Genomic DNA, 13,613 nt, shown 5'->3' on the forward strand with positions numbered 1-13,613 from the left:
ACTCAGCTGTCTGTGAGCATCAGCTGGGAATAAATCCATACAAGCTGGGTCACCAGTCTCTGTTTGACTGTTTGAATCCTCTCACCTCTTTTTTCTTTTTTTTTCTTTTTGTGGAATGGCTATAACATCCCATGGACAGGGCTGGGTGGCTCATCCCCACCAGTAGCATCTTTTTCCAACCCAGTGGAGAAACACACACACAGGAAGTACAGTGTGAGCACTTCACACAACTGCTAAGAATGGGATTAGATAGGGGAGGCCTGGCTTTACCAGCGGATGGGATTACGTTTTGTTTGGCCTGGCAGGGGGCCCACATCCTTGACCCACAATGAGGGGAGCAAAGTGCCACATCACAAAGCCGGTACTGTCCCCAGTCTTTCAAACTCGGTTGCCTTTGCTTGGAGTTACAGTAGCACTCAGTGTTGAATCTTTGGTGCTGCAGGGCTGAAAAAGTTCCTCTTGAGTTAATTTACTCCAGCAAACAAAATAATTTCTTATGGGTTTTTCAGAAATAAGTCTTTTGTTTGTCTTTGTGTGGTGGTTGGTTTTCTTTTTTTAATTAAGATCAAGAATTTTTCATTGTTATTGTGCAAGGTTGTCAGGAAGTGACAATGTCAACTTTAAAGAATATGACACAACAACAGGGAACAAAGGACATGACACAAGGTTTACAGCAGAAAAATATAAAAGGAAAAATGTAAAATGATTTCAAAAAGCATAAAATAGAGGTGATGGGGCTGTTAACAATCCAACTAATCATACATCATTACACCTTTTTCCTGCTAATGGCACTATTAACATTTCAGAGTAATAATTTTTCACTTCAGTTGTCTCACTGTGACCACATCCAAGTGTTAATTAAACAAAAAAATATGTTAATGTGTGTCCATTTGTATGGACCAGGAGTATTTTGGCAAATACTAAACATTTAGTATCTTTCTGCTTATCCTCCATGTGCAATTATGCACTTTAGGTCAGACATTTTAGTACAGGGTTCACATTTCCAAAAGAAGGTAAATGTCCAAAGTATGCAAAGCATAAAGACTTTCAGCACATGCATATGCTAGAATAGTATGTTTTTAGACTATATTGTATATACAGAAGAGAAGCATAATTACATTTTGCATATTTGTTTTGGCAGCAGAAAAAAAAAGAAACAATCTTCCTCTCGTAAGTAGCTGGTAGTGACAGCAGTTTTCTCCTGTAAATGTCAAAAAAATTGCATATGTACTTGGACCAAACTGATGTTGATTAAAGGTTCTGCCTTTTTATTATCTGCCTATTTAAGATGTTTTGATGTGTCATATTTGGTAATCACTTGAGGCGTTTGCACCCTGAACATTTTATTAAAATGGAAACAGAATTGTCAAAGAGAATTGCTCTTCATCAGTCCAGTGGTCGGACTAGTTTTGAGGAGTAAATCGGACTGATAATATTTGGCATTTTACCCAAGTCTGGGAAGTTACTGTCAAGGCTCTGTAATTTCTTTGACTGATCCATACCTTCACAGATTGCAGTTACAGATTGTCACATTGTATGTTACAGCTAGAAATCTGTAACATGTAAACCTATGTTTCCCAGTTTACATACACACACTCACAAACACTGTTAAATCTTGAGTGTGTGCTGGAGTCTTGTGTTGAATGTCGACATTTGTGTTTTTTTATTTAGAGCTGCCAGGAACCAGCAGCCCCTCTGGCATGACTGGCACTGCACAGAGAGACATGTGATGTACTTCCACAATCTGGAGCTTGCCAATTAACCCTTCTGCTGAGCTGCTGCACAATGATTTAGATGTGCATACTCCTATCCATCACAACAGTCTGTTTATTCTCTGCAGTAAATAGCTGAAAATGTATCAGTCTTAATCTGCCAAAGCTTGTAATGATTGAATATATTACTTATTGCTAATGCTTTAGAAGCAGGTTCAGATGAATCAGCTTTTTTTTTAAGAAATTGTTTTATATAACGGAAAACCGAAAGTCGCCCGTCAGCATTATCAGACTCATGCGGTAGAATTAAACCTGGAGCAGTTTTAAAGAATAAGATTGATCGTTATTCATTAAAGCAAATTGATTATCTGATATACATTATAATATGTGGAACAAAAGTACAGCAATGAAAACAGTTTCACAGATAATGTGTTTCACTCTCAATCCAACGGTTTTTAAATGAAATTAAAAATACTTTATTATTCCCTGAGGGGAAATTATAAGGTTTTTGGATGTTGGCAGGAATGATTTCCTATATTTTTCTGTCTTGACACTTCTTGGAAGAAGCTTGTAACTGAACACTCTGTTTCCTCACTGTGTTGTGTGAAGGGTGTGAAAAATGGTACATTAGGTTCAGCAGATTGTCCACAGAAGAACAGTGCACAATCAGCTCCAGATCAGACCTCAGTACAGCCTCCCTGATATTGTTGTTATAATATAGTTTTGCTCCATATTGTATCTTACAACTTTAGAAAATAGTTTTGTAAGTGTCTCTGTGCCTGATTCCTAGTTTTTTCTTGTAGTTATCTGGAAAACAGGTGTAACCATTTTATTTATATATATATATATATATATATATATATATATATATATATATATATATATATATATATATTAAGATTATGTACCTAAACCAGACGAAACATTATCAGTAGCATTTGTGTTAGCCTGATATTTCATGTCAAAATGAAGTGTGTGAAGAGTACGTATGCTCCAAATTTAACTTTTGTTATTCAAATCTGCACTTTGTTTCTTACTAGCAGATGTTAGCTTATCATCATGTGTTTTTTAGTGAAATACTATCTTTGCCCAACAGAAGAATGTTAGCATTGCTTATGTGAGCTTTTAGCCTTTAGCTAATGACCACAGCATCACAAAGATGCTAGCTTTCTATGAGCTAGTTATTTTTATGAAATGATCCAAATTCTGTTTAAATTTACAATGAAATGTTTTATTTAAATGGCATTTTGTTAATAACATGAGATTCCCATGGTGTGGGAAAACAAAACAAAAACAAAAAAAAACAAGGAAAAGTAATTTCAGTACATGTACATTCACATAGCCTACATTTGGTAGGGTAATATTATAACACAACCACTTTTTGAACTACCTGAATGAAGGACTTCATCCTGTTGAATATGAGGCTACTAAAATGTCTAGTATTGCTTAACACAGACAAACACAGTCATTCTTTTCATTGTCAAATGTTCAAAAGCTGTACCTTGTCCTTAAAAGGAAAGCTGCAAGGTTGGCTACACAACTACTGTAAATACAAAGAGTTTTTTCTGATGACCCAGAGAAAACACACATGCATGCCATCACTCAGTTTCCATTTTGTATATTTTTAGAACTAACCACTGAGTGTGTTTAAGTGTCCGTCATCTTAAAGTGCATTTTTGATTAAAAAGTGGAATTCAACTAGTTTTAGAAAAAGGTTTTTACTCATTTCTGAATAGGCAAATTTGCATAATTGTCCTACAATGCCTGAATTGGCATCTGTAAATCTTAATTTGATAATAAATCTCCTCCATGGGGTGGCAGGATAGAATTGGATTACAGTCTTGGATCTCATTAGAGCTATTTGACAAAGGTCTTTTTCATAACACTGAGATGTCATCAGCTGAAATTTGAATAAAATTAATTCGTTTTCATAGTGGCGCACTGGTCTGAAACCCTCCTTTTAATTATGCTCTCTCCTCCTTTCAACTCTCGTCTTTTCTCCTTCAGTAAGAATCTCAAACCTCCTCCACACACTTCACCACAACTCTCAGATTTTAGATATATTTTCATATTGTTAGTAAGACCTTTAACAAAGTGGTGATTTATGCTTTTCTTTTTTAGCCATTGTATTGAGAAGTTTGCTTTGAGAGAGTATTGAATTTTTACTCACGTGGTTTGCTTCACATCTATACTAGCATTCAGTCACATGCTTTTATGAGTCATCATATTTGTCAGGTGATATATTTGTGTGCCTCAGCTCAGCATTTCATGTCATCGTGTTCTCTTTTGTCAGATCTCATCTGTGCAAAATGCAAAGCAACACCCCCCTCAGAAGCTTCTGTTTTCTTTGTGTTTCAGGAATCCCGAATAAACTGTATTCGCATTGCTCGCAAAGGTAATTCAACTGGAAGATCTCTCATCTCACAAACACTGTGACCTTGAATGCATCAAATTCTTTGCAAGATTGTGTACTTTCTCACTTTATAAGAATCACAGTATAAGAGCATAAAGAACATAACTTTGATGGTATGGTTTTCTTTCATGCACGCTGCACTATTATTCTCCTCTTTCTTAAGTACAAATGGTGGGGATCTGTACAAATGTTCTTTAGCGTTCCTTGTTTAGCAGTGGACATCAGAGAAAAGGGCAACAAGCAGGGAGGGATTAGAGGTCAGGCTTTCATCCTGCTTGTTTGGGGGCAGACGCTGGGACACACTATATCAAGGCAGTCTCTTTGTTCTCATCAGCACCCAACAGGATATATCTGAGGGCTTTGACCTCAGTGGCATTCAAAAGGGTTCTCCAGATCAAAACTTCCAGATGGAGCAATCTTGACCTATCCATATGAGAATGCCTGACTTCCCCATCCTCTCATGCACCTCGGTTTTCTTTTTTGGATTGAAAGGGATGTGAAAAGGGCAGATAAATTGACTCTTAACTCCCAATGGTAGTGTGCACAGCACACTGTAAGATCATGGTGAATAAAAGTCACGTATTTATAAATATTAGAGCACTGCAACAGTAAGCAGAGCTTTATAAGTAAAGTGATTTGTTGGGGTGTCTTTTTCTTTGGTGAAGACCTCTTTTTATATGTGAATAACAGAGAAAAGGCTTTCCTCAAGCAAAAAGCCTAAAGGCAAGGCCCAGCTCTCACTCCATCTGCCCCACACAACCCGGTCAGGCATTGATTAATTATGCTTTCTCACAGCAATGGACTGTACCCTGCACTGGTCTCTCTTTTTGTGACACAGTACACTGTTAAAGAATTAAAAACATGTTCAGTGGTGGGGCAAGCTGATAATACTGAAATAAGAAAAAAGAAAGTAACAAACGGGGCTCATTTTTAAAACTGCCAACATCACATCACTTCATGAAGGATGATGCTGACTAGAAGAAATGAAAAAGGAAGAAAAATTCCTTTAATGCAAACTACTAGGAAATAATAACGTCTGTCCAGTTTCAAGCTTGAGTCAAAGGTTTTTTGCAGCTGTTTGTGACCTCCATGATCCCTCTGCCATTAACATAGCCTCTGTATAGTCACAGTCCTGAGCCGTTACTATCAAGCAGCATATCACAAGTAAAGTGGAGGCAAATGATTCTGGCTTGGATAACAAAGCTGGAGATTACATTTCAACTTCCAGGTGACAGTTTAATTAAGGATCCTCTGGCAGGCTCAACACAACAATAGACTTCCATTTCTCCTCTAAGTGCCAATTTCCACCATTGGGCAGCTGGCAGGTGCATGGTTTAATGTGGAAATGTATTTCATGTTCGTGTTTGGCTTAATAGAAAATTTCAAGACTAAATGTGGCAAAGCAGCCTTATCTGTCGGAAAACATCAAAAAACTGAAATTGATTTTCGCCTCCTCATCAAACTTTATAGCCGTATAGACTAGCCTTCTCTTAATGTAACTTTAAAATGAAGTGACATCATACAGTAAACAGCAAGGTTGGTTTTTCTTTTTTTCTTTTTTTGGTCAAATGGAGCATCTTCTGAGAGGCTGAAGTCTTTTGGTTGCTGTAGCTCACAGATACAGGGTCACCTGCGGATCGTAGTGTGTCCCTGTTTGATTCCCTGTCTGAGTAAACCTTCTCTTGCCACTACTAAACACTACTGTATACTGGTCTGATGCAGTGTCCCTAAATGGGACAGAAATTTCTGGAACAAGACAGCAACACAAAAGAAATGTCAACAGCAGGTTCCAAAAAATCTTTTCCATTCTGATATCAGGCCAGTTACTCATTTTCTCCACTATGCCAGACACTCATAATTTATTAAAAACCCCTGCCAAATAATGAAGTGGTATTGTACTACTTTCATCTTTATTTGGGATGAGGGTTCAAAAGCAGCTATAAAGTGCCCATGGCTGCAGATAGTTGGGCTACAACATGGCTCTGTTTTCATTTTTCCTGCCCTAGATCTGAATTTTCTTTCCCCCAGCAGACTGCAAGATAGAGCTTTATCCCCAGGCGTGCTCTGACTTTCTCCTGCTCTCCAGATAGTTTGTGCTGTTCCACTGTTCCATTGGGCTCAGAGGGGCTGGTTTCAGGGCTGTCAAGGCCTGGAGAACAGGCTGACACAGAGAAAAAAAAATAGATCAGTGGGCCCCTAGAACAAGACAAAGACAGGCCCACTGCTCAGCATCATTTACATAAATATGAAGCTTTACGCCTGAGAAATGAATAAAGTGCTGTTATGATAATGACCTTTCCAGTGGCTAACAGACACCAGGGCACCTTGAGATTATACCGTAGGGCTGACATATGATATTTCATTCATTATTGATTAAAAAGCACCTCAAAGGTTTAGTGTGTGTCACAACATATGGAATGTATAATTGCAATAATTTTTGCAGTGTCCTTGTGCAATCTATTGATCAACGAAGAATTGAAGAAATAATAGAATTGCAATCCCTTTTTTACCTGTTAAATGAATCTGAGCAAGTGAGTTCCCGGCTTTACTCTGATACATTTCTAAGTCACATTAAAAGGAACTGCCTTCCCATGCCCAAGTCAAAGAAAATTGTCCACATCCCCACCAATAACTGCAATTAATGTAATAGTAGGCTTTATGCTGAATACTCTAAAACAGCTAATGTTCTACACAACTGCCTCAGCCAGCCATTTTATTGTGTACAGATTTGGATAAAAGTCTTCATAAGTTTGGTAAAAAGTTTTATCTTCATATATTACAATTTCTCCAAAGCTGTGGATTGAGTTTTCTCAATTTGTGAAGGGTGAAACATTTTTTCTGCTTCTTTATACCTTGATTCTTTGAATATGACTATGCTTTTATACTAATTTTCCAGCGGCCTGCAAAGATCACCGCAAAGCTCTGGAGGTCTCCCAGCACTCTGAGGAAATGGGGCTGATTCTCGGTGTATGCGCTGGAGGACTTGTAGTCCTCATCCTCCTGCTGGGTGCCGTCATCATTATCATTAAGAAAGGGTAAACGTCTCTTTTTAACTGCTTTGTGCAAAACATGCTTAATTAAATACAGTCACAGTACATTTCCAGCATGTTTCTTCCCTTCACGTTTCATTTTGGAAAAGTTCAGCAATCAGTTTTTATACTTGCTGAACTTTCGAAATGGTCATGCATGTTTAGGGAAGAAGCTGGACCAGCAGCCAGCACTGCATGTTTTTCCCTCTTTTGTGTTGCACCAGAGGGACCAAACAACTCTCATCTGCAAACCTATCTGAGTGTGAAGTATTTAATTAAAGGCGGATGCGATTCAATTAGCCACTTAATTACACACACCAAGCAGAGACCTGACCCTTAAATGAGATGGTAATAGGGAGGGAAAAGGTGTGCTTTTAGAGATTATTAGTCAATGATCCCACAGGTCTACAGTAAAATAATTTGACATTCTTTTCTGTATTTTTATAGCTCATAATATGTAATATGTGATATTTTAAAATCTAAAAGTTTGAATAAGCTTGAGGTATCATTAATTAAATAGCTGACAAAGCATTTAGGGCAACATCTTTGTACATTAGAGTTTCTCTCCTAAGCCATTCTGAGTTTTGGACTTGGAGAATTTAATATTGGATTTGATGTGACAGACAGCCACATAGTCCAATCCTTGAAGCGTGAGAATGAGGCACATTCAGCTGAAAAAACACACATATTGCCTCACTGTGTGTTTGGTCTGTCAGCATCTGCTCGATACACTTGCATGTGTCATAAGGCCATCTGCACAGCTGGACTCATGAAAGGATGCTTCTCATTTTCACTGTAATCAATGCACTCTGCCCTCAGCTGACATTGCTTTCATCTTACACCTCTTCTTTCTCTTGATTTATTTTTTCCTACTTCTACTGCATTCTTGCCAGAATGAACTACTACTCTTATTATCCGTAAGTGACTCCACCTCTTTGCTTTTGCATCGTTTTGTGAGCCATCATATACATGCTTTTGCTCTGGCTGTCAGTCATGAGTTGAAAAGGAAAAACAATACCATGCTTTTCTTTTCAAAAAGTATTTATAATTTATGACCTGTTTTCTCTTTGTCTCTTTCAGTCTTTGCCTTAATTATACTGTTTTTAAAAAAAAAAAAATTTTTTCACCTTATTCTGTTTCTACCTCAATTTTTGTAAAACAAAATTTCTGTTTGTCAATTATCCCTCAATTTTCTTCCTTAATTATGATCAGGAAACCAGTGAACATGAATAAGACACCCATCACCTACCGGCAGGAGAAGAGCCATATGGGCTCCATGGAGCGCAGTTTCACAGACCAGAGCACCCTGCAGGAGGATGAAAGAATGGCTCTTTCCTTCATGGATGCACACACGTGTGGTACACGAAGTAAGCTGCACTGGGGCTCACACACTACCAGGGATCACCAACTCCAAACCTCTTGGGACTGAGTCCTGCAGGTTTTAGATGTTTCCCTGCTGCAAGACACCTAACTCAAATTAATGCATTATTAAAAGGCTTGTGCAGAACTTGGCAATAAGCTGTTGGACGACCATTTCATTTGAATCAGGTATGATGCAGCAGTGAAAAATCTAAAATCTGCAGGACACTGGCCCAAGAGGTCTGGAACTGGTGATCCCTGCTTCAGAAATTACAGTATACACAGCCTATCATTGCCATAGAACTTGACACATCATCACTTTGCTCTCTTGGCTCCATAAATGTTTATTATTATTAAAAAAAAAGCATGTTCCATCCTGATTGAAAAATAAGGGCAATGCTTTATTACAACCTGCCTGGCTTTTAAATGAATTCTACGTTCTCACTAAATCTGCCTGCTTGTGGTTCAGGTGATGCTCGAAGTTCGGTGAATGAGGCCAGCAGCCTGCTAGGAAGCTCCCCGAGGCACCAATGCGGACGTAAGAGCTCCCCCTACCACACAGGTCAACTCCACCCCGCCGTCCGAGTGGCCGACCTCCTCCAGCACATCAACCAGATGAAGACTGCCGAGGGCTACGGTTTTAAACAGGAGTATGAGGTGAAAGGACACAGCTACACTCAGACATTATTAGACAGTATACAGAGCCGTTAAAAAAATGTTAGTCTGTTTAAGTAGGGTCAAATCTTTGGCAGGCATCAAGCAGAGAAAACATCTAAAATTACTAAAATTGTGTTAACGACTGTCCAACGCATTAGGGTAAGAAGAGAGGCAGACAAAGTGATGCACCCATCATGCCTAATGCCTACTGTCCTCATACAGAAGAATGAAATGTGCTTGTGTAGGAATTTATTTTTTGGTAGAAAAACAGATTTAAGAAGAAATAGCAGTGATCTCTTATTTTTTTTCCACAACAAGATTAATCAAACCTGTCAGTGACTATGAACTAATGTGCATTCTCTTGTAGACTACAAAACGTTTTATTCTATAACCTTGTGACTGGTACATGTATTAATTTTACATTTAAAAAAAATCACCTTCTCTTTTTTGGACTCATGATGAAGCCCCAAGTTTGCCATTTGGCCATTGCCATCTTGGGTTCGTATAGGCAGAGGTAATATGAAGAGGATAGATCTGACTGAGAGCCCACAGACACATTCATTGTTTCGTAGCCACAGCACTCACTTCTCACTTAAAGCTACCATTTGTAGCTGTGTTGTGTTAGCCTTTAGTGCAATTTAAAGGGCGAGTTGTGTCAAATTAACTAAGATTAAGACCTTTTCTTTTTTCAACAACAGGCTTCATGTTTCAAAGGTGGAGATATCTTCTTGGATTGATCTGGGCATCCTCTTTTCTTAGGGGTACACATGGCTATGTATGTTACTGCTGCATTTAAGTGGGCGCAGATGTGGCATACTGTAAGAAAGCCCAAAGTCATATGATTGAACAGCTGTAAAATATTTAACATAAAACTATCACAGCAAGTAAAATCACCAACAAATAGATAGCAAATTACAAAATTCAATTAATCCACTGATCTGAATAACAAGCTGATCAACGTTATGCTAAGAAACAGTCTTCTTATAACAGTGAAGGTCCTGATAATGCAGGCCAGTAAAATGTTTAGTGCAACATTATTATTAAATCAGTAAATTCTGATGAAATTCTACTACAATATGTAAAGTTAGCTGGTTTTTTATCCAGTAATTCCACATATGCTGGGGAATTTTTCTGACTTCAAGCAGCCTAGCCTGACACAAACATTTGAAATTGATCCTTTATGTTTAGGTTTTGATTGACACCCAACTAGAGGGCAAAAAAGGCTTCTATGTTTTGTCAACACACAGTTAAAAGTAAAAAATTTCCTCTTTTCTTCTTTGTTTGGGCTGAGTAATTTGCTAATTATATTACGGTCACATCACATAGCCTGTGTAATTTCAGGGGTAAAAAAAATCTCGCCCAAAAAACATGCATGATTTAAACTCCCTGCAGGGAGCTATTTGTATAGGTGCACAATAACAGTAGCCATTACTAGTTTTTGAGAAATATGGCAAAATAGACTAGAAAAAAAACTTCACACTGATATTTCAGTAGCAGAAAACTCAATGTTTTCATCCGGGCAATGTGACAGTGGTTACCAAAGGCCTTTAAGAGTCTCCAAATTATTAACTGAGGAACTAAAATCTGCTATCTGTCTATATGGGTATACCACATAGCAGCTGTGTTTTGATAAACAAAAGTTTTTGTTTTAAGTTTCATGCAGAGAGTGAAAAAGACGAGATAGTAAGAAAAGATACTCTGTGGTTTATACATTTTATTTTCTTCTGTCTCAAGGTTGCAAGTGACAGCATATTAAATTTCACAGGGAAATATTGTTTTCCTGGGTTCCATCCATCCATGAGTTAAAGTCAGAAGAAAGCTGCTTTTGCAGGGTTTCCAGGTGCCTCACCACCTGGACTTTTTCCACCTGAGCAGGAATGTTTGGCCCTAATTGGCATATTGTCAGTGCTGCAGGTCTTATTTTTTTAAAGACAGAGGAGGTTACAAATTGTTCACTTATTAGACAAGTTCACTATTGAAAAGTGAAAAATGCAATTCCCATCCTGGTCTCTATCTCTATCTCCTATTTCTCAGTGGTAGGAGGTATGTGCAGTTATATCACTCTAAGTTGTGGACAACTGCTGACTAAAATGAGCCATATTAGCCAGAGTGGTTCTTGTAAGGGAGGCAATTAATCTGATATCATCCATGCACCCTCCTCAGCACCCACCAAAATTAATTACCAAGGTTAAAAAGGCATCTGGATGACACCATTGCTGTGCCTATGAATAAATCATCCTTATTTGGGCCTAGGAAAGACCTCTGTTGTGGTGGCTCGATGAGGTTAAATGTCTACTAGTAACAGATTGTAGCAAAGAGAAGAAGGGACAGTTTGAAATGGGAAGAAAGATGAAAAGGCACAGAAGTGGAAAAAAAGACTCTTGACTCCAATTCCTTTTTACCAAGGAAGAGCACTCTTTTCCAGTAGCAATGTTAGTATTACTTCCCTTTGTAATATATGGTGCAATCTGTGAGCAATAGTGCCATGAACAATGCTTAGAACATTTTGTCCAGTAGCAGAACATTGAGCATTATAAAGGATCATTTTGCTCTTGATGTTGTCCCCAATCTTCACTGGGTCATTCAGTTTATCAAATTGGCAAGGAGACACATACGTCATGTAATAATATAGGTTTGACATTTGATAACCACATGTTTTGTCCCCTTCACATGTAAAAGTAAATTCTAGCCATGGGGTGCTAGAACAGGAGGAACGTAACCCTATTGTGTTGTCTTCCTATAGATCTTGTGGTTTCCTTTACGGTTAGGGATGAAATTAGTTGGTGAAAGTTACTGATGAAAGAATGAATGTAAAAATACAATCTCTGTCCATCACTGAATAAGTTATATGCTTTTAAATGTAATGTTAATGGAGGGACATACATGGATATGGATTATGAATATTGAGTTGTTAACCTTGTGTTTTTTGACACTGATAGGGAGGTGATTTCAACATTTCCTGTAGTGTTGATAAGAAAAGTCTTACTTTTTTTAAAATCTGGGTTTGTACCAAAAATAAAACAATACATTGTAACTGATGCAAAGTGAATAGTGAAATATTTATACACACCTGGTGGAAAGGGAAGTGGATTTTATCATGTAGAGTAACAATATCACGAAAGGAAAGTTTAAATGGGCTCAGTTTGTTCAGTAGGATGTTTTATATAAGAAAAAAAAAATACTCTGCTACCATGACCTTTTAAGTATTGTGCATTTTTATTAAGTAAAACCTAAATGTCCAGGCCAAAATCAGATATTTCCACGATACAGAAAAGATGGAATTATGAAATTTGACAATAAAAGTGGACTTAGTTGTAAAATATTGTGGATTTTATTCTCATATGAGGTTGGATTAGCTTTTCTTACTGATCTAAGAGTTTTTCACTGTGTCTGATTCAAATGAGCAAGAAAAGCAAGAAGAGAGTCAAACGCATTCTGACTGCTGCAGCGCTGATTTTATCTGTGTGATGTTACCTGCACTGGCAGGGCACAAGTCTCCCCCAGACGAGAACAACAAAAACACCAAAGTTTTCCAAGAAACTAAAAAATGTTTCCTTAAGAGGATCTAGAAAAAAATTAAAAAGCTTCCCTGAGATTTTGGTGAAGAAGGAACTTTGTCATAAAACGAGGGCAACTGCTATGAAACAAACTTATTCTGAGTGTATGAGCTGCACCTGGGGGTTGTCCTACAGAGTGTTTATGGCACTAAAATCAACTGGTTAGGCAGTGCTGGTTGTTTTACACTCTTCTCGCAATGAACCAAAGAACAATAAAACAAACAAACAAAAAAACAAAAACAAACAAGGAACATAGCTGGGGTGGAGTTGCAAGGAAATAATGACAATGACAACAAGGACCTGGCCACAGGAACATGATACTGCATACTGGGATAGGGGATTATGTGAGTAAATGCAGGTGGGCAGTGAGCAAAAAGTGATCCAGAGAGCAGAAAAGGAGTAACTGAGAACATGAAGGGGCAATGGCAGGTGATAAGGCAAAAATGCAGGGACCACCTGAACCACTAAAATAAAACAACATAGAATAAAATAAAACAAATCATATGAACCTAAAATGTAAAGACAGCTGAAGAGTAGGAGTCAAGGATGCTACGTAGCAAACCTTGACTCCTACTCTTCTTATTGTAACATAATTTTTCTAATTCCTTCATAATTTATTTATTTTCTATACTGCTTAGTCCAAGTCAGGGTTGCAGTAAATAAATTGGAAGCAATTCAGTTTTTACTGTTTGCTTGGCTCTTCAGCTCTAATTACCTCTCAGGTTATTATGATTTGTTCATTTAGCTTTATTTTATTTTATTTTATTTTAGTGGTTCTGGCTTCCCCTGTTCCACTGAGTTAGTTTTTTACCCCAAAAAGTGCACAGTGGGGTTTAGTACTTTATTGAAACTTAAGTACAGGCACATTTCTCTTACTGAACATTGC

At 37.8% G+C, this 13,613-nt stretch overlaps 1 protein-coding gene across 4 annotated transcripts in view; it reads left to right on the forward strand.

Annotated features, from left to right (window-relative positions):
* Positions 1-13,613, forward strand: part of ptprub (protein tyrosine phosphatase receptor type Ub) — a 213,986-nt gene that overhangs the window by 166,252 nt on the left and 34,121 nt on the right. For 2 of the 4 annotated variants that reach the window (XM_041987309.1, XM_041987310.1), the window contains exons 13-17: positions 4,071-4,107; positions 7,022-7,160; positions 8,048-8,071; positions 8,367-8,521; positions 8,983-9,170. In XM_041987309.1, coding sequence (XP_041843243.1) covers positions 4,071-4,107; positions 7,022-7,160; positions 8,048-8,071; positions 8,367-8,521; positions 8,983-9,170 — 543 coding nt within the window. The remainder of the gene's footprint in view (positions 1-4,070; positions 4,108-7,021; positions 7,161-8,047; positions 8,072-8,366; positions 8,522-8,982; positions 9,171-13,613) is intronic. The other 2 variants (XM_041987311.1, XM_041987312.1) reach the window with 1 other exon arrangement.

The sequence above is a fragment of the Melanotaenia boesemani genome, chromosome 6 (genome assembly GCF_017639745.1).
Source record: "Melanotaenia boesemani isolate fMelBoe1 chromosome 6, fMelBoe1.pri, whole genome shotgun sequence".
Classification (NCBI taxonomy): Eukaryota; Metazoa; Chordata; class Actinopteri; order Atheriniformes; family Melanotaeniidae; genus Melanotaenia; species Melanotaenia boesemani.